This window comes from Nyctibius grandis, chromosome 4, assembly GCF_013368605.1.
Source record: "Nyctibius grandis isolate bNycGra1 chromosome 4, bNycGra1.pri, whole genome shotgun sequence".
Taxonomy (NCBI): Eukaryota; Metazoa; Chordata; class Aves; order Nyctibiiformes; family Nyctibiidae; genus Nyctibius; species Nyctibius grandis.
The window spans coordinates 87,474,533-87,495,320 of NC_090661.1; the positions used below are offsets into that span (position 1 = coordinate 87,474,533).

Here is a 20,788-nt window from a genome sequence, read left to right on the forward strand (position 1 = left end):
GTGATGCATTAAACAAATTTGATCCTAGTTCTTCGAAAAAGAAAACCTGAATAGAAAGTGGCATGGATGTAGAACATTAAATATAGGGTTCCAAAAGCAAGATTACTGGTCCAACAGTAAATGGATCCATGACCTTTGTAGTTCTGCTTCTCCCAGTTCTCTCCATCAGTAAAAACCACTATGCAAACAAAGAGACATACTTGTCTGTGCTTAAAAACTTTTCTAAAAAGTCACTAGTAAAAAGCTACTGCAAACAACCCTTAAACACCTACTCCATAAATTTGTCCTAGTTCCACAGCATGCATTTAAAAAAGGGGAATCCTCACAGCTGCCATGATAAACATTATGCAGCTGAAATTGTAGTAAAAATTGTGTCCTCAGTTAAAATGGATAATTCTGACTGAAGTCACGATAACTAAAGCCTGTCTTTTCTTACAAGCACAGAACTACTCTAAATGCTGGAGAGGCCTTAAATAGCTGCATGGTTGGATCCTTCTCTGATAACCAAGGGAGACAGGTAACCTTTGAGAAACAACTTCAGATGAGGAGGGAATTAATGTAGTTCAAACTTCATGCAAATTGTTACAGTAAAGAAAAGCTTTTGCAGGGGAAAGAGGATGAAGGAAAGAACCACCATTCAAACAAAAAATAGTGAAAAGTATAGTAGGGTTCCATCTAAATCTAAGAGTAAGATGGGAGGGGAGAGAAAAGGGGAGAAGCATCTCCTATGTATTTACATAACCACAGCTCAGATAATTTGTGCCTTCATGTTGATGTAATGGAAGGCTAAGAGAAACGAAGTTACAGATCAGAAAGCACGCTGAGAAATGCTACATAATAAGAGCCTGAAGTTAGGGACGGGGGGCTGTGTGAACCCCCGTAATCCAGGAGGAGACGGTTAGTGACCTGCTGTGCCAGTTGGACACCCACAAGGCTATGGGCCCGGATGGGATTCACCCCAGAGCAATGAAGGAACTGGCAAATGAACTTGCCAAACCACTCTCGATTATCCTTCTACCAGCAGTCCCTGGTTAACTGGAGAAGTTCCAGCTCACTGGAAATTAGCAAATGTAACGCCCATCTTACAAGAAGGGTCGGAAGGACGATCCAGGGAACTATAGGCCTGTCAGCCTGACCTCGGTGCCAGGCAAGGTGATGGAACAGATCATCCTGAGTGCCATTACACGGCACATGCAGGACAATCGGGGCATCGGGGCCAGCCAACATGGATTCATGAAAGGCAGGTCCTGCTCGACCAACCTGGTCTCCTTCTATGACAAGGACCCGCTTAGTAGATGAGGGCAGGGCTGTGGATGTCGTCTATCTAGACTTCAGTAAGGCATTCGACACTGTCTCCCCACAGCATCCTCCTAGACAAACTGGCTGCCCGGGGCTTGGATGGGTGGATCTTTGATGGGTTAAAAACTGTCTGATGGCCGAGCCCAGAGAGTGGTGGTGAATGGGCAAAGCCAACTGGCGGCCGGTCACTAGCGGTGTTCCCCAGGGCTCAGTTCTGGGGCCGGTGCTGTTCAATATCTTTATAGATGATCTAGACGTAGGGATTGAGTGCACCCTCAGTAAATTTGCAGATGACACCAAGCTGGGTGGGAGTGTCGATCTGCTGGAGGGTAGGAAGGCCCTACAGAGGGATCTGGACAGGTTAGATAGATGGGCCGAGACCAACGGCATGAGGTTCAACAAGAACAAGTGCCGGGTCTTGCACTTCGGCCACAACAACCCCATGCAGCGCTACAGGCTGGGGGAAGAGTGGTTAGAAAGCTACCCGGCAGAAAGAGACCTGGGGGTGCTGATCGACAGCCGGCTAAACATGAGCCAGCAGTGTGCCCAGGTGGCCAAGAAGGCCAATGGCATCCTGGCCTCTATTAGGAATAGTGTAGCCAGCCGGTCTAGGGAAGTGATCGTCCCTCTGTGTTCAGTGCCTTGAATACTGTGTTCAGTTCTGGGCCCCGCACTTCAAGAAAGATGTTGAGGTGTTGGAGCGAGTCCAGAGGAGGGCGACCAAGCTGGTGAAGGGTCTGGAGGGTCTGACCTACGAGGAACGGCTGAGGGAGCTGGGGTTGTTTAGCCTGGAGGAGGCTCCGAGGTGACCTTATTGCAGTCTACAACTACCTGAAGGGAGGTTGTAGTGAAGTGGGAGTCGGCCTCTTCTCCCGGGCAACTAGCGATAGGACAAGAGGACACAGCCTCAAGCTTCGCCAGGGGAGGTTCAGGTTGGACATTAGGAAGAATTTCTTCACAGAAAGGGTCATTAGACATTGGAACAGGCTGCCCAGGGAGGTGGTGGAGTCACCATCTCTGGATGTGTTTAAGAAAAGACTGGACATGGCACTTAGTGCCATGGTCTAGTTGACAGGGTGGTGTCAGGGCAATGGTTGAACTCGATGATCCCAGAGGTCTCTTCCAACCTGGTTGATTCTGTGATTCTGTAATGGGACATAAATTAGCCATTAGTGAAAATAACACTTCCTACAGCCATTTTTATCTTTCTCAATGAAGAGGGATCAGTGTATTCCCCAAATAAATGCTGCACATACCCAGAGATATGTAATAACTCCCAACCCCGGTTCTGTATTACCAGAAATTGTTCGTGTTGCAACAGTTCGTTTACTTTAAATGTTTGAGAAATTCATCCCCCTATATCATTTATTGATCACTAGAGAGGGGGGGAAAAAAACCTGTAAATATAAGTTTAAAATCTTAATAGTAATTCTTCCTTCATCCCCAAGATATTTCTTTAGGCGGTCAACTTAAAATTGATTGTATATGCATTAAAACAAAACACATTTTTCATTCAGAAGTTTTGCTACAGGCTTTTCTTCAACTGACAAAATACACTAGGGAGTGTAAAAAATATTTATTCAACCGAATTCAATGTAACTATAATTTGCAATACTTAAAACCAAGATTTACAACATAATAACGACCTTCTGCCACTCAGGTGAAATCATTTTATATTCCATACAGTATTCTTATAATTGTATTTTTACAATAGCTTTAACTTGCAGAGGAGACAATGAGCTTTCCCATGGAACAAGTTTCAAACACTAATTTGCATCATTCAGTTCTTCATGAGACTTTAAAAAACAGTAATAAATTGGTTGGAAATATATACAGTGAAGACCACTGAAAAGCTGTTTTCTTGAAATGAGGAATTCTGTAAGAAATATGTATTATATTGTTTCAAGATTATCTTACAGAAAGCAGCAACTTTCAGAGGTTGCTACTCTAAATAGAGTTTTTATATAAAGTGGAGCCCACTAAGACAAATATAATCAGCAGACTTAGAAGATTTAGTAATTCTTCAGTTATAGCAAGAACCTGAAAAGTATTTGATATTGATTGAATGTATAATTTTCAATACCTGTATAGTTTTTGAATACTAGTTGGCCATTATATACACTTTTGTACAGTTCTAAAATATTACATCTCAGTAATTAAGATAAACATACTATAGAAAAGGTACCATATTTTGCATTTCTCTAACATACATTATTGCAGTCAAATATGAAGTCCATTCTGCATTTATTTCATTTCTGGTGAAAAGAAATATTTACTTATGAATACTTCCACTAAAAGATTTTTTTAAACCTTTCTCCATGCATTTGACATACTAATATGAACAAGGAAAAAAAAAAACCCAAAAAACCACAAAACTTTGAGAAAAACAAATTTTTGTTAAAAAAAAACTTCAAGTACTAAATCTAGATTAGGTCTGGTATGAATGTTAAATGGCCATATTATGTTTGTTAAAATTTAACTTCACAAAACAGTTAATTTCTGTTGAAATTAAGTTTATAAATACATCAAATAACTGAACTGCTAATGTCTCCCTCAGCTGGCTTCTTTGAACATATTGTAACAGTAAAGCTTACTGTCTAAACAAACTTAGTTTATTACACACTTAAGATTCATCCTTTAGTCCTTTACAGAATGGAGCCAAGTTGTTTTAAGAGTGCCTAGCCTCATGGTATGTACCATGCTCAGATGAGGCACCCAAAGTGTTGTGTCTCCCCCTTCCAGCCAATCCTTCCACTGGGCCTGGGGTGGGCAGGAGAGAGCTTAGCCCTGGCACAGAGCCGAGTTATGCACCCAGTTCTGGAAGTGTAGAAGGACGCCCTAATCTGTCAGTTTAAGTGTAGCTTTAGTGGCCAGTGTTGTTTCGTCACACTTCTACTGCTCTTTGTACTTGTACTGATATTTACATAATCAAAAGGAACATGAAAACTAAGTAAGTGCTCTAATACTTAACTAGAGAATAAGCAACTGAAATTTACTTTCCCTCATGTAATTATTTTACTGTGGAGGAAAAAAATGCTATCCAGCACCAGTTACAAAACAGTAAAAGAGCCATGAGAAAATAACACTAGGCACTGCAGAAGATACAATAGAACAATAAAAATTATCAGTAATAAAGTAGTCACCTGGAAGCCATGCTGATTTCAACACCTAGTACTTAGGTGGCTAAATCTGACACGTGAGTCCTGTAGAGAGTGATCTATCTTCTGCTTTCTCTGACCAGTCATTTGAGTATTTTACACTCCCTGCTTGATACCAGCAAAAACCAAGGAAACCTTTATTGACTGATGTCCCACAATTACTCCTCCTTGCTAATGACTCACATTTTCTTTCTAAAAAAAAAATTCCCTTCATTGTGTGAAATGCTGAACTGGATGACAGCGTGGGTATGAAAACACATATAGAAAAGGCATTTGGATATAGTCTACATTAACTACACAATTTAAAATGTTCTTGTTCTGTAGTTGATACTTTTTTTCCATTCAGCATATTGGCTCAAAGAAAGTAATTCAGAAGCTTGTTGCCCAGCAGAAATACTCAAAAATAATGAAAGCCAAGTCACATTCTTAGGTTCAGTGGTTACTGAAAGGATTTACCCTGCCACAAGACAGTGCTTTATTATATTTAAAGAAAAAAAAATAGGAGCTGCAACTTATCACAATTCTCCACTACTGTGCAATAACGATGGAACCAATACAACACGGAAACCTGTTAGGTGAGACTGTACGACATCTGGAGATCACAGCCTTATGCTCCTTCTTGCTCAGGATAATTTAATATTTTACGGTGAGCTTGACGCAAATATTGCTGCTGTTTGAAGTAAACCTTAAAAGCTCCTTTTATAGCAACAAAAGCAATTCCACCCTGAAATAAAAAGATATTTTGAAAACCTCCAAAGTTCAGTGTCACATCACTGCAAATGTTCTTTTTAAGAATTTCTCGTTAAAGAAGATTTGTTTTCCAATCATATAGCATTTCTTTTTGAAGTTTAGCTAATTAGGACAATCCCAAATGAGTATCTCAAAGTCTTCTGTCACAGTGCACTATTACAGAGGTTAACGTTACTTAAAGGGATTACATACGGGATCTATAAAACCTTTTTGAAAGCTTTTATTTGCTTGGAAGTCTGAAAAATATTCTAAAAAAATCAAAATACATCCTATTTAAAGAACAAAGTAAAATGCAGATATGTATCTGCTTTCCTCCCTTCTCTGAATATACACTATACATGGCACAAAGAATAATACTAATTACCATTCTATAATCAGACTGTGAAAAAGGCCACTTGCCAAAAGCAAGCGTGGAGTGAAATAAAACCTGTTTTTTGTAAAAACAAACATTTTTTTTTCAGAAAGTTTTACAACATGTTTATCTTAAGTCTTCAAAATAAGAAGAGACACTAAGAAGCCTTTAGTCTGCATGAATGCTTGTAATATCACTGTTTCTTCCATATGGAAGAGAGGGGTGCATAAACATGTTGGAACTGAAAACAGGGGCTGAAGAGACAGTCAGATGACAGGGATACCACCTTACCAAACTCAGTGTGCTTCCCCTTGAAAGGCTGCAAGCCAGAGAGGTGATTCACAAAGGAAGTGATTGTCTCCTCTCTTTGTCCTCCCCCCTCCATTCAACTTCTATGGAGAGTTTACTTTTCTCTCCTTATTAAAATAAGTAACAGAGGGATTCTCCTAAAGAATTAGTAAACAGAAGCTAACATGAAAAGGCTGATAATATAAATCTCAGTCTTCCCTTGCAGAGATTGCTCTTAGAAGATGCTGGTTCCTCATCTTCATTATCACCCTTAATTAACTGCTAAGGTCTGCCTAGTATAGTATGAGCCTTATCTAGACTTGAGAGCAGTTTCAGTCATAAGGACAAAGTCTCTCACACACATGATGCTCATCCATTGCCAAGATAGGCAACCTTAAAAAAAAACCCTTCCCTTAATCAAATGCCACTCAAGTTCTAGATCAATTTATGTTCCTTTTTACTTTTCCTCCCTCCCCCCACAACACTTCATATTCCCACATTATAATCGTTTATGACACAAACAAAACTTACCAAGATTGTCCTTTGTAAATTTGAGTTAACACTGCTGAACATCAGCTTGCCAACTATTGTGGCAATAGTAGGGAAAACTAGAGCTCCACATAAAATACGTGTAGCAGAGACATGATCTGCCAAAGGGTTGGCCTCTGCTGGAATACGAGGAACAGGACATCCAATGCCTAAAGGGACGAGAGTGGGAGAAGAAAAGGTTACATAGCCACTACCTCAAACAGAACAGAGAAAGCACATTAGTGTCCACCCCCTACTCCATTACAAATCTATAGACCAACTACTTTGAGAACTGTCCCTCTTCTCAGTGAGTATTCTGTTTCCATTAAATGACTGTATTCATTTTTACTTTCAAATAAGACCCATGATTTTCAATAGCCTGTTTTGTTACTAAGGCCTTAACTGAAACCATGCTCCTGCTCCTCTTGCCCCACCTTTCTCACTAGGTACTATACAAACACAATCTAAACAGACTGAACATAAAATAGAGGGAAGGTGTTATCACCTTTACTTAAGGATGGCAAAAACTACTTGCGTATCCCCATCTCCTAAAGGCACAAGTTCAAGCTTGACATTTCCTTTTAAATTTAATCACATTACCTGGAAATATGCTGTTCAAAATTTGTAGCTTATTAGAGTATTTGCGCCACAGTCTGAGCACATAGTCCTCCCAACGAATCATCTTGCCCAATATTAGCATGACTGGGATAGTGGGAAGTCCAATCAAAAGAAATAAAGGATCAGCTCTCTCCATGACGTCAAGACCTTCTTTGTGACCCACAACCTAGTGAACACGTATATAGTTGACAAACATAGCAAAGACACAACTGAACAACCAATATAACTTTTTTTTAAAAGTCTAGTTTGTTTGGGGCTGCCCATGCAATTTAAGTTAAAGAAAAAAAAATGCCGTTTTAACTAATGTCCTCGGTTTTACCTTTTGCATCCTTAGTTGCTTATCAACTGTAATGCAGATGAGCTACCAGCCCTAGTTTGCAAGTCATTAATCTTGCAGAGAGCTGTAACACAATTCCTTACCATCTCAAGAAAAGTCTGATGTGCTTCTGTGTAAGTAAAAGCCTAACCATCTGAAACATCAAAACAGCATGCCTTCCAAAATGCACAGAATTTACATTTTTACAATCATTAATTCTACACTCAGAAACTGACTGGATACTACTCTTTACAGGATAAACTGACAGCAAGTATCTCAGGATGTTTTTATCAAAAATTTATGTTATTTAGGAATACCTTATGCAACAGAGGTCACAGTATTAAGATATATTGCTTCTCTAGACAATGCAGGAAGAGGTGTATTAGTTTCAACTATGGTGGAAATAGCAACATATCTTCACTTGTACCTTATTCTTAGATGTGATTAGTGCTACCATTTTAAAGGACAGTCATTACTGATGCATCAAAACCTTTCTACCAGCACATATAAAAATAATCAGACTTTGCAGTTCGTAAAATGTATGTATTAAAACTGTAACAGAACAGTGTGTTATGTTTTCCTAAAAAGTACATACTTTGTATTTTAAACAAGTAACTCTAATAGGGCTGAGGACAAAAGAAGAAATTAAAGTGGTAGATATCCTCTGAGTTGTCTCAGTTTAAGAATTACTAAATGCTAACAAAGGCCTTGAAGTGCTTTTAGAAAGAACAGGCTCTTTCAGGACTTTTTTCATAAGAATCCACTAAAACACACTAAAATAATAATTATTACATTTGTCAGGTACTGGATTTCCTGATGTGTTTTCACTAACTTCTTGTTTTCCCCACAAATGCAAAAAGCCATCAAGCCTTCACTTGCACAAAACTTAACATTAGGTGGTAAGAACGTGCAACAATAGCAAAATTTAAAACAAAAAAAACAAACCAAAAAAAAAAAAGCAAAACAACACAACAAAAAACAGTACTTCCAGAATAGGTAGGACACAGGGAAGAAGCTAGGGTAACGTACCACAGTACCTGCAAACTGTACTTTTTAGCCTTAATTTGAAAACCATTCCATTTTATTCTTCTAGAACAGGAAGTTATGTTATATACCACAGCCTCTAAAAACAGGCATAACCAATAATGTTGCCTCCAAAAGATTATTCTTGCAAAAAATATTCAGCATTTGTCTTCCAGCTTCTTCCTTATCTTCCACACAAATTGTGATATCTGGCGCTATCCTTTTTCTCCTTATAGTCCTTGTCCATCAAAAAAAGCCTCAGTATCTTGTCTCTTCTGCTTTAGATTACTATTTCTCTGTTTTCAGTAACCCCACATGATCTGTTACTGACTTAGCTACCCACTGGAGCCACAATGTCAATTCTCTATTTTTCTCCATCTGAAGTTTAACCTTGAAAAATAGTTTTTGTGCTTCTTTCTGGCCCTTCAACTGAAGGAAAGGAGTCCGAAATGCATATGAGGAGACAAGTTGTATTAAACCTAGCAAATCTGGGGTGGCAAAAGTGGTGGAACAGTTACACTCCCAGTTTAATCTCGTCTATTATAAGCAAAAATAAATTATTCTCTTACCCAGCGTGCCACCCATATGATCAGAAGACATTAAATCAGAGAAAAATAGCTAATTCTTCATACTTAGGATTTGACCAGCTGTCTAAACTAATGTTTAGACGAATCCTCATTTCAAAAGCAAAACAACTACAGAAAGGAGCATTTATCTTTCCATTTGGTTCTGTAGTTCTAGAGAAGCTAAAAAGGTCATATAAGTTCCTACAGAACAAGGCTCGCTGTAGCAGTGAGCAAGAAGATAAGGACTGACTGGTGCATTTCACAAAGTCTAGTTGTAGTATTACAGATGGTTGCAATGTTCCTGTAAGGGCCACAATAAGAACAAAATATCAGATGAAGAAATTCCTAAGTGTACCAGTCTGCAATACAGAGACTCATCCACGGGAATGGAGGAGGTATTGAAAGTCATTATATATCACTTATGTGGCTGTTTGACCCTGGCCACACTGGTACCAGGGAGACTGCACCAACTCATTTGGGCTCCACTACAAGTGGTCGTTATATACATTTCTGCTACGAGATCACGTACAAACAGAACCAAAATAGCACCCAATGTTGACATGGAGTGACTTGCAGAACTGCAGAGCAGTACCACACCATTCAAAAAGAAGCAGTACCATGTAACTTATGCAGATAAGGACTAGGTTGTATATTTACAATTAGAACTGTGTAGATGAATACTTATTAGCATACACATTTGTTAATTCTATCTACAACTGAACGAGCATCAGAAATAGAATCACAGAATCAACCAGGTTGGAAGAGACCTCAGGGATCATTGAGTCCAACCGTTGCCCTGACACCACCCTGTCAACTAGACCATGGCACTAAGTGAGTTGTAGGACTGAAAAATTTACCATGTCTCAAGCCTTTGAATGTTACCAGAAACATTTTTCTACAGGTAAAAGAAGAGATTAGTCTCGTCTTTTCTGAAGAATTAGACTACTCATTATTAGTAGTTAGGTGGTAATGGCACCTTTTCTGTAAGAACAGAAATGGGTCCACCAGCCTGCCATACAAAGGGCAGCCAGCTGTGGCAGTAGTGAATTTTGTTAGTTGCAGACTGAACCACGTTTGAACAGGCATACTTGGCTTTACAAAGTATGATCAGTTAAAAGTGAAAAGCTTTCTATCCACCCAACTCGAATTTACTTGTTAACTACACTGAAAGTGCTGAAAGCAGCTAAAGCATGTTTTAAGCCAAGGAAAGAGGAGTCTTAGTTAATTGACTTTTTCTTTAGAAGACTTGCTTTCAAAGCTGATAAGAAGAGGGAATACATGTATACCTGCATCACTGTCACAGCTCCATAGGTAACAGCTGTCCAGTATATAGAGCCCACCATTATTCCAGCTGCAGCAAATGGACATGCCTTTGAGATCAGTCGATCTGCAAGATCCAAAACGTAAACAACTGGACCTATGATAAAGGAAAAGTAAGGTTTCAAGATGTATATATACACGTGTGTGTGTGTGTGTAAAAGCATACTGAAGAAAGCTCTCAGCATCTATCCCTGATAAGAAAGAATGAACTTGGCAAAATACAAGTCTGACATCCTACACATGCTGTTTAAATGAAAACATATAATTAAAAAGCTACTAAGCTAAACTTGTAACTTATTTCTACCTATCATTTCATTCACTGCAACATCTTTCTGAGAGATTAATATACTGGTTAGAGCATTGACTAATTTACCCACTAAAGCTGACTAGCTTCCTTTGTCTGTGTTGAATCAGAATTGTTACATTGTAGGAACCATTTTAGGCTTAGTGGCTTTTTTGTTAGACTGTTTAGTTTTTAAAAGGAAGAAATACTAATTAGTTGTACTTCATGTGCTTATCTTTGACAGCCTCACCTGAGAATTCTGTCACTGAACTATCCTGCTCTACAGTAAAAAGTAGCACAGTCAATACAAAAGATTCCTTCTGCTGAAACTGGTTGCATTCAGTATTTTTAGAGGATCACCTCTCAAATGTTGGAGGAAAAAACCCTCCTCTTCACATTATTTAGTGCCTTTGACAACAATGCAGGAGTAGAGTTCCATTGTTCTATGGATAACTGCAGTTTCCAAACTTACACAGAGCAAGACATTACCCTAACCCAACTTTGGTGAGATAGACAAGGCATGCTTGCATCTTTTCTTTGCAAGATTGCAAAAGCACCAGCAAAGCAAAAGCCCAGAGTTGAAGTCTGAAATGTATCTATGGAAGAGAAAAATGTCATCACCATGATCAGATTCCACATTACTTTTGTATTTGTCAACAACTTCTACAGACAGACTTGTCCTCCTTCAGCTCATACCCATGAATAGTTCTTGTTGCCTCCCTCCTACTTTTTCCTACCAAAATCAGTGAAGATATTAAAAGTTATTCTCAAAAGCAGCATTTCTTCAAGTAGCTAATCCTCCATGTCTCTCATCACAGTTTACCCACTCCAGCCTATAATTCTTTTACTACTTCCTAATCTTTTATCTTTTTTGTTTGTTTGTTTGCAGGGGGTGGGTATGGAAGGAGTGATCTCTTGAGCAATGATGTTAAATGACTTACAGAAGTCCTGATATATTAGATATACAGGACTTCCACTAGATAAATTTCAGTTGCCAGGCTAGGATTAGCATGCTGTTTCATACACCTGTTCTGAGTTGTATGCCCTTTTTCTCCTGATCTCCGATTAATCGAAACTTGTTCTGACCTTGCACAGAATTGACAAGATTAGATGCCAAGGATTTTTTTCTTTTTTACCTTTATAAAGGTAAAGATATTGTATTTGGCATTCTCCAAATATACAAAAACTACTTGCAGTTCAATTCTTAGCTTGAATACGCCTAGGACATAACAATTTTATATTCTCAGGTTTTTTTAAGGGTGGTGATAACTTAGAACCCTGTTCCCACAAAGATTGTCTCTGAACTATCATATTTACACCAAATGAATTAAAAGCTATGCATTTAATCATACAATAAAGATTTGAAATTCACATCAAAAAAGTTTGCAAAGATTTATTTCCATCAGCCACACTGACAAAATTGCAACTCCTGTTTCCTGACTTAGTTGGTTCTTCTCTTTCAAGAAAACAGCTGTAGTGTGAATGCTTTCAAAACAACCAGTTCTACTCAGCTCTAGTCAGCCAATGAAAACAAACATCAGGAACATCTAATTGAACTTGTTCATTGTCATGTTTTGTATCAGCATTGGCATTCTTGTAGAGCACTCCCAAACACATCTTGTTTGTGGTGGGGTCTTCCCCCCCACATTTCTTTTTTTAAAAGAACATGGTAGGATTTTACATACTGTTTGTACTGAGACCTCGTAGAAGGATGACAACTTTTTTTCCCCCCCCATACATAGGTATGTGTGCAAATACCATACTGAACAGCTGCAATTTAAACACATTTAGCTTATATGCAGTCTTGACAGAAGTCATTGTAAATATTGTGAAGTTATGTATCAGACTAGTGGGCAGACCTAAGCAACTTGGGCAGAATATTGCTTAAGGTACTTTCTATTCTAGCTCTGCTGAAGCCTCAAGTTCTTACCTTACTACTCATTTACTTTAAATTAGTTACCTTTGCATGCATCTTCTAGTACAGCATGCATTCTTTGTTTTAGTAATGAGCTCTCGTTTTAAGGGCAGGAAGCATCTTCCTTTGTGGCTCCTAAGACAGTAAACACCTCACCACCACCCTGCTTCAAATACACCAACCCATGTAAATTTGTCCATAAGTAGCTGACAAAGTGTAACTATAGAGTTAATTTATTCTCAAGTTGAGCATTCTATTATTGATTAGGTACCAAAATTAAAGAGTTTCTGAAGAAGGAACACTCTACTCAAAATACAAAGAACTGGAACAAGCAGTTCAACTGTATTAATAGTTATGTTTAACTTATCAGGACAGACTTAAAGTGCTGGGATGTCTATCAATGTGTTCAAAGTAGCAACAAGGTCATAACTGCAAGTACTAAATGCACAGTAATTTACACATCTTGACTGTTTCCCACAGTCACTGAAAATGTTTAGTTGTACCATTTTGAAAATTTGCATGTGTTTGAAGAAGACAAGAGACTCAAAAAACCCATCATATCTGATGAGTCCAAAGGGCAACACAAAGCACTGAAGCTTGCCTTATGCATCTTGGCAAGGTGATATGGCAACAGCAGGAGTCTAACACTAAAAGTACTAACAAATTGCACATACTAATACTAATCATTAAAAGAAGCAAGCTACAGAATGAGAGAGATTCTTGAGAAAAAACTAGAAAAACATTGTTTCAATACATTTTTTTTAATTATCCCTTTAGGAAGGACATAGTGAGAAAGCAGGACAAATGTAACTGTTTCTTTTAGGATAGTATTAAGGAAGAAGCAGGAAATTAAATGTCACTGACATACACATTAAAGAAGGAAATCCAAAATACAAAAATATTTTTCATTTTGTAAAAAGTTATCATGCTTTAACAGAGCTTTTTCTGCCAGACTCTCTTTTCTCATTCATTAAACTGAATTATCTAAAAGATACTTTGGTTACTTTCAAAGTAGCAATAATATTTTCCTATTTAATAAAAAAAGTTCTCAGAAGAGAGGAAAACAGCTAATAAGAGCAGAGCTACTACCAATCTCTAAAAGTGATACACACTATCAAATTTGAAATGGAATTATAATTTTAAGAAGATACATCACTATGGGGGGTTGTTTTGAATTTTGTAAATACATAAAAAGACGTCCACTGTTACTTATAAAGATATTCACTGTTGTCTCCTCAAGTTGGTATTACTTCAGAACTAGAATCACAAATAAAAGAAATTGTGTTAGGGAGTGCCCTTTCACAGAAATTTGTTTTTAGAAAAATTTTCCAACAGTACATTAGAGAAGTCTTAATGTAAATAAGTTTCTGAACTGTGATACCTCAGGGCAACATTAGTTGTTACCTCTCCCCTGCTCAAGTAATTTTAGTTTCTTGAATGATATGACTAGTAATGTCTTCAAAAGATACCTGCTGCAGAGACGCAGCTGCTGGCAAGACTGCTTGAAAACATCTTACTGTCCTAACTCCTCCTGGTGTGACCTTGAATGACTTATAGTTGAGTTGTGATACAACAGTTTTGGGTCACCAGAAAGAGCTACAAAAGGGCAAGACTGTCTCACTTGTTTAAGGCACTTCAAGCTCATGATTGATGTTTAATGGACCCAAATTAATTTCCCTGCTCTACTACAGATGTCTTGTGAACTCTTACAGAAGTCTGAATTTTTATGCCACTCATCTTTAAAAATGGAAAAAGATAGTATTGTGAGGTAGAATACATCAAAAGATTCTTGCATGCTGGCACGCAAGAGCTGAACAATCTTGTGCAAGAATTTTAGGCCAGCTTCAGAAGCTAGGAATGTTAGCATTTAGGAATCTTAGCTTTCAAATAAAGTATGCCACAAAATGCAAGGACAAATGAAAATGCCTGTTGTTGTTTATGTGCATGTATCCTCTCCAAACTATAGTTGCTTCCCCTTTTTCCACTGTCAAAACAAAAAAGCAAATGCAGCTCACATTACAATTTCATCATTCAAGATACAATTAAGAATTTTAAACAGCTTCAAGTTTTGTGGTACATTGTAAGTGACCAGATATCAAACCATTTTTCCCCAAAGGCAATGCTAAATGTTATCACTTGATGCCTTCTTTGTAATGGAGATTAAGATTCCTCTCTACGTTGTTCTTATAGCAAAGTTGAACTGTGGCTGCTAAAAACTAACTTGATAATAAGTTTCATGCTGGTTTATGTTTTCTTGAATATCTATAATACCCTAGTCCATATTTTCTTTCCCATTACTCAGTGTTCTGTCATGGAAATAGACGCCATCACCGATATAAAATTCCTTTCACATCTAAATTTTGTCAGCCCTTATACTAACAGAAATGAGGTCCTGTCCCAAAGAACTGACAGTGCAAGTTATTTTCAGCTGTTTCATTACAGAAATAAGATACTTTAAAAAAAATCTGCTGCTTTAAAATCCTCTAAATGCCTGTGCTCACATGCTATATCAGCATTTCTTTAACAAGAAGTTTTACTTTTAAACAAAGTTTAAATTTCCATGGCAACACATTTTCTTGCCCTACTTAATATACCCATAGAACATATGGGCAGATGAGGGCTGGAACAACAGCGACCACTACTAATTTAAATATATGCAACAGATTGTGCAGTGTCCTACTCGACTACTCAAGTAAGCAGACTCTGGAAGACCATCTCCGACTTTTTTCTTTCACCGTGACAAACAGAGCTACAGCTAGAGCAGTGCCCAGCAACCACAGATATTCTGCCTCTTGAATACAGGGCAATATTAACGCAGGAATACCTATCAAACAAAGTAAAAATATGTTTTTCAGGTAATGCAACAGGCTGCTCAGTAAGGTTCTTTCCTCTGAATGTCCTTTGATAACAGTTTCCCTAACAGCTCAGGAAAAAAAAAAAGGGAATGTGTTTATGTGCTAATATGTGGCAATTGCTGAAAGAAGTCATGCTCTGCTCAACAAGAAAAAAAAAAATAAATCACATTAACCATTAATTAGTTATAGGTCAATCACTTATAAGACTTATCAATATACCTAAGTGGAATGTATCCAAATTTTCAGAAGGTATTTAATTAAGCCACCAAATAGGACATGAGCAGAACAAAGTTATTTCTGTCTGGAAAAGGGAATAGACAAGTTTTCAACAGAACTGATGCTCCAAGCAGGAACAATATAAACAAAGAACCCATTATATTATGTTTCAATTTAAATGATACATTTCTTACCTAGCTTTGGAAATACTATTAAATATTCTGCATTGCACTGAGGACAAGCAACTCTCGCAGTACTGTTTCCTCTTTGCTTTTCATCCACCCAGCGTTGCAGACAAGTCTGGTGAACCCATTTCGTAGAGCCCCTGCACCTGCAAGGTCTCACCCACTCTGCTGTCCGATCATCCTCATCGGTAGCAAAACAAACCCAGCAGCTTCTGTAATTACAGGAAGGAAAAAAGAAGATTTTTTTTTTTTTTTTGCTACTTTTACATGCTTAAAATAAACTTTCACATGCAAGAGCATGTAGTTTTAGAAAATGTGCACCTAGAGGAGATGATGCTTGTTGCTTCATTCTTAATCACCGGAAATGTACGTATTTTGTACCACAGCCTTGTTCTGGTATTAACATAATATTACAGACTGCTAAACAAGTGCTTTAATACATTCTGAATTACTAATTTAACTTTTAGATAATTATGAATTAAAAAGCATTGCGACTGTAGTTCAATGTCTGAATAATTCAACATATGAAAAATTTTTAAATGTATTATCATCTCCTTCTACAGCAGACATTTTTCTAAGTGTTTAAAATTAAAAATATAAGATCAATACAGTAGTCTCTTACTTGGGAAACTAACTCTGATACACTTACATGACAAAACAACACAAATGATACAAATTGTCACAAAACAAGCTGTAAATAATTCTATTCAATTCATTCCCTCTCTTTGAAAAGAGAAGGTACTTCATTCAGATAAAGAGATTTTGTATAATATAAATTAAGTTACAAAGTACTTCAGAAATACTATGGTACCACTAGAGGAAGAAATTTCTGCACTGAATAATTATCTGGATATATAAAATTCAAACATATTAATTTTATAAGGAGAAAACACAAGACTGACAGGCTATATGACCTGACCTGAAGGAAGCACACATTCTAGTAATTCCCAGATATCTGATCTGATGATTAGGCCAGACCCTTGGACACCTTACAACTTGAAAGAGAAAGTAAAATATGGATCTAAACTAGGAAAATATCAGATATGTTGACCCAAGAATTTAGTTTTTACTGTTAAATAATTTGCTAATTCCCATACTGAAGATCTTGAAGTTTAGATAATAAACCAGAATCTAACAAAATAAGGATCTTAATACAAATATAATCTGGTTCAATATTTTTTAAATAAATATTTTACACAAGCCACTGCAATCATAGTTAAACCTTTATAAAAAAGTGTATGACAACAGCATCCCTATAATTTAACTATCAAGATACAATCTAATTAGACATTATGCACTAGCTGAAGTTTTGCAGCACTATTGATGCTGAAGTTTTGTTCTCTTAATCTGAGTAACATCATTAAGGTGAAACAGTAAAAGCCTTCTTATATGTAACCACTAACAAACAGTAATTGAGATAGCACGAAGCTGAGAAATGCTCTGGCACTACTAAACAAAATAACGTTAACATTCAAGAATCATGACTGTAGTTTCTATGTGGGGATGTTACAGTGCTTCACGATGCTTTTCCTCTCCCTCCCCTAGCATTTGTTGTCAGTTACAAACCTTCTTCCTAGCCTTTTAAACTCTTCAATCAATTTTTTTCCTTGTTTCAGCTTCACAACTACTCCTCACCTTTATTCCCTCTCCCCGTCATATTTTTTGTTTCAGTCTGCCCTTTCTGCATCCCATCTCTAACCTTTGTTAGCATCTGGGAGGAGAAATCACAGTTTAGAAGTCCCCTCCAACTCTAGTCATTTTGCCAGATTGTCATACTCTCTCTAATGGAAATCAGTGCTAAATAGTTGTCAGAAAACTTACTTGACAAATTTATATTTGAACATATACATACTGAAGGTCTTTCCTCTGCACCCCTTCCAGAAAAAAAAAAAAAAAGAAAAAGAAACAATGCTTCTAACTAACTAAAGCTTGTTAGACAAAATTTAGAAGGCAATGATATACACAGCAAGGGCCAATCTCTTACTAGAGCCACTTTCAAAGCAAATACAGTAATTCCTTTAAAAGGTCACTATTTTCTCCATAGCATGTCACTTGTAAACAGGTTGCAGATTTTGGTTTTGCTTTGTTTTTAACTCCTCTATGAGGAAAAAGTGCAGAAAAAATTACAATGGGAATCTTGACTTTTGTCAAGCTCAAACTCGAAGTAATGAAAAACATTGTTGTCTAACAGCTTCCTTTTAAGACCTCACTATTTTGGACAGTATTCTATTTGTAAACCGAAAATGTTTTTCTACAGAAGAATAACCATGTTTTGTTTATAGGAATAGCTGTGCCTGTAAAATATTTGCAAGAGATTCTTTTAAAGCACTGAATCTTTTTCTGTTTTATAGTGGTGGAAGTATACTGAAATTAAGTTGCGATTGTAAGAGCAGAACGTAGCCTGTAGCAACTCATTATTGGCATAGTTGTGAAAGGGAACATAATTTGAGATGCAGATTCTAGGGGACACTGCAGGAAAAGCAATTTAATACTGAACAATAGGTAAAACAAACATAACTGTCATGTTCACACGTTCAGTTGTAAGTACAGAGCATATTATAGTAGGTACAGATGTAAATTTTTAACATTAGCACTCTAAAACTGGAACTGCATCAGTTTTCATTCAAGACTGTTCAGTTGGAAGACTGATGTCTTCAATGAGAACTGCAGTTTCTTCCATTCATCTTAATGGGAAGGTAAAAGCAAAGTCTGACTTTGCTTCTTTCTGTCCTTCCCCACGTCTGTTTAAATCAGAATTGTCATGTTATGCACTCCTGTAATGCCATCCTTCTTTTCACCTTCATGCTCCCTATATTTACCTATAGCAGTCCTAAACGAAAAGACACATTAACCTTCCTAGGCAGGAGGAGGAAAGACAGCCACGCCACAAGTTAGTAAGAATCTAGCTGAAAATGCTGAGACCACCACAAAGATTTTAAAGTATTACAAAGCATGGCAGACATTTTGATTCATCGCACTTGGTATCAAAGAGTTCTTAAGGAACTCAATTTCTTGCAATGTTTATTAGTTTTCCATTTACCCAAGAAACTCCAAATTTACTTTTAAGAACAAACAATACAATGCTACTCATAATTGTTCCTCTCTAACATTTTTTTGGGGTGCATTAAAGGTAAAAGTACACTCATCCTATTTAGGTCTACAGTTGCTCTAAATCCATAACTTAGATTTTTATTTTTAAACTAAAGGCTTCACAACAGAGCTGGTTATGTCTGTGGGTGCCAGTAAGGTCAGATGCCACCAAACCACACAGGTCTAAAGTTTACTTCAAATAATGATAGATTTAAGCATGAACATAATCTTGCTACACTGCAATTTTAACTAGTGAATTTGTCCATGGGTACTCTGGAGACTAAATTCCTGTTTTCTGTTAAGGTTAATACGAAAAATACGCATCTTCATGAATTGCTTCATCCAATTTCTTGCCAGGCAATCATATCTGAAAACCTGAAAGACCCATGACAAGAATAACAAAATCCTTTACAGACTTAAACCTTTAGCAAGTCATGAATAATGAACAGTAAATTCCTTGTGTTCTGTCATCACCTTTATCTCTTTCCACTGACAGCAGCTGTAGCAGAAAGGGCTAAATAAAGCCATTTCAAAACAAGTATCTTGGCTCTTGCCAGATTTTCCATTTTCTTGTACTGAATAAAATATGACCTTGATTCTTACCACTGAATCAGGTTGCTACTCAGATAACCTGAAATAGAAAAGGCTGACAAGGTGGAACAAAGCATTGTTTCTGATAGAAACTCAAACCGTTTTCCTTGATGACTTTCTACAGAGCCAAATCAATAACACTAATGTATTTTTCCACACTTCCTTGGCTTAAAAAACAAAACAAAACATACAGAAAAAAACCAGGCCAATATCATTATTACAGCTTTGAATATAGGGTTACAAATGCCTTTTAGATTCACCTCCCCAGCATCTAAAGCTCTCCAGTTTCAAAAATTCTATTATGACTTAGAGAATAACTCATTTATTGCATGTTTTTTTTCTCTCCTGAAGACGAACTCTCTTCAGGACATTGCATATGTTAAGAGCAAAACGGATGGAGAGAAAGTTGTATTAAAGACTAGAGATCCTACACTCCAAATGTGAGATGACTAATCTAGAAAGCCAAGGTCTGCCTGTAAACAGGTTTCTCCAAACCAAGAGTTTCTAATCAGTAAGGCAGCCACTCTCTCCTGTACCTGATTGGAGTTACAGCTCCAACACACCAGTAAGAACCTCCAGTACCAACAGACATACCTAGAGGCAGGCTGCTTTCCTTTTTGTTGAGTTACCCTCCCCTTCTAAAGTTTACTTTTTTACCAAACCAGTCTTAGGTGGGAGGGAGGACAGGATCTAATTCATGTTATTTAAATCAAATCTGCCTCAGTCTGTGGGAGCTGAATTCACCATGATGCAGCTTTGTTTTCAAGCAGGCATGACCGCGTAAGCAATACAAAAAGGTAAATTAAAAAGCAATATGTTAATTATATATACACTAGTAAAAAGTTTGCAGAAATCTTTTATGCCCCATAAGCCCAGCAGATATCCTTGTGTCCACAACACTTAATGGAAGATCACTTGTGAGACTGGGACAGCACAGCTGCTTTATAGGCTGGTTGCAAATACTCAGTACTGCAAGAGAGAATGCAAAAAGTCTTGGAATTTTTTTCCCCGATGTTCAGTGGCACACATGTAAGAACTGCATGCAAAACCAGAAAACTGATAAGAAAATTCTTGCAAGACTTTTAGCAGGACCTAACCCTTACCATGGCACATGCAAATTTGAACATGCCTGACATGTTCTAGAGCCATGACCAAAAAAGCATTTTTCCTCTCCTTACAGATCCTTCATAAAATATAAGAAATCTCTTTAAGAAACCTTTTCTGCATTTTTCCCACATTATAAAGCACACCGCTAAGCACACTGCTTTCCCTTAAAGCAACAGGAATTTGCTGATATCTTGCTGTCAGAGTAATGTATCCTTGTTCTGCTAAGCAGTAAGTGACTGCGTGGCTTATTGCAATTGAGTTTCACATCCAAAAGGAAAAAGTGAAAATGCTGAAACATAACTCATAGCACAGAAAGCCAATGAGAGGT

At 37.3% G+C, this 20,788-nt stretch overlaps 1 protein-coding gene across 2 annotated transcripts in view; it reads right to left on the minus strand.

Moving 5' to 3' along the window:
- Positions 1–1,609: 1,609 nt before the first annotated feature.
- The window catches only part of MARCHF5 (membrane associated ring-CH-type finger 5), a 32,575-nt gene continuing 13,396 nt past the window's right edge, over positions 1,610–20,788 (minus strand). The window contains exons 2-7 of one of the 2 annotated variants that reach the window (XM_068397581.1): positions 15,682–15,884; positions 10,185–10,315; positions 6,976–7,159; positions 6,379–6,545; positions 5,026–5,181; positions 1,610–2,444 (exon numbers count right to left, since the gene is read on the minus strand). In XM_068397581.1, the coding sequence (XP_068253682.1) occupies positions 5,065–5,181; positions 6,379–6,545; positions 6,976–7,159; positions 10,185–10,315; positions 15,682–15,884 (802 nt within the window). In that variant the 3' untranslated portion in view covers positions 1,610–2,444; positions 5,026–5,064. Of the gene's footprint in view, positions 2,445–2,858; positions 5,182–6,378; positions 6,546–6,975; positions 7,160–10,184; positions 10,316–15,681; positions 15,885–20,788 lie in introns of those variants that run through there. The other variant, XM_068397580.1, reaches the window with a different exon arrangement.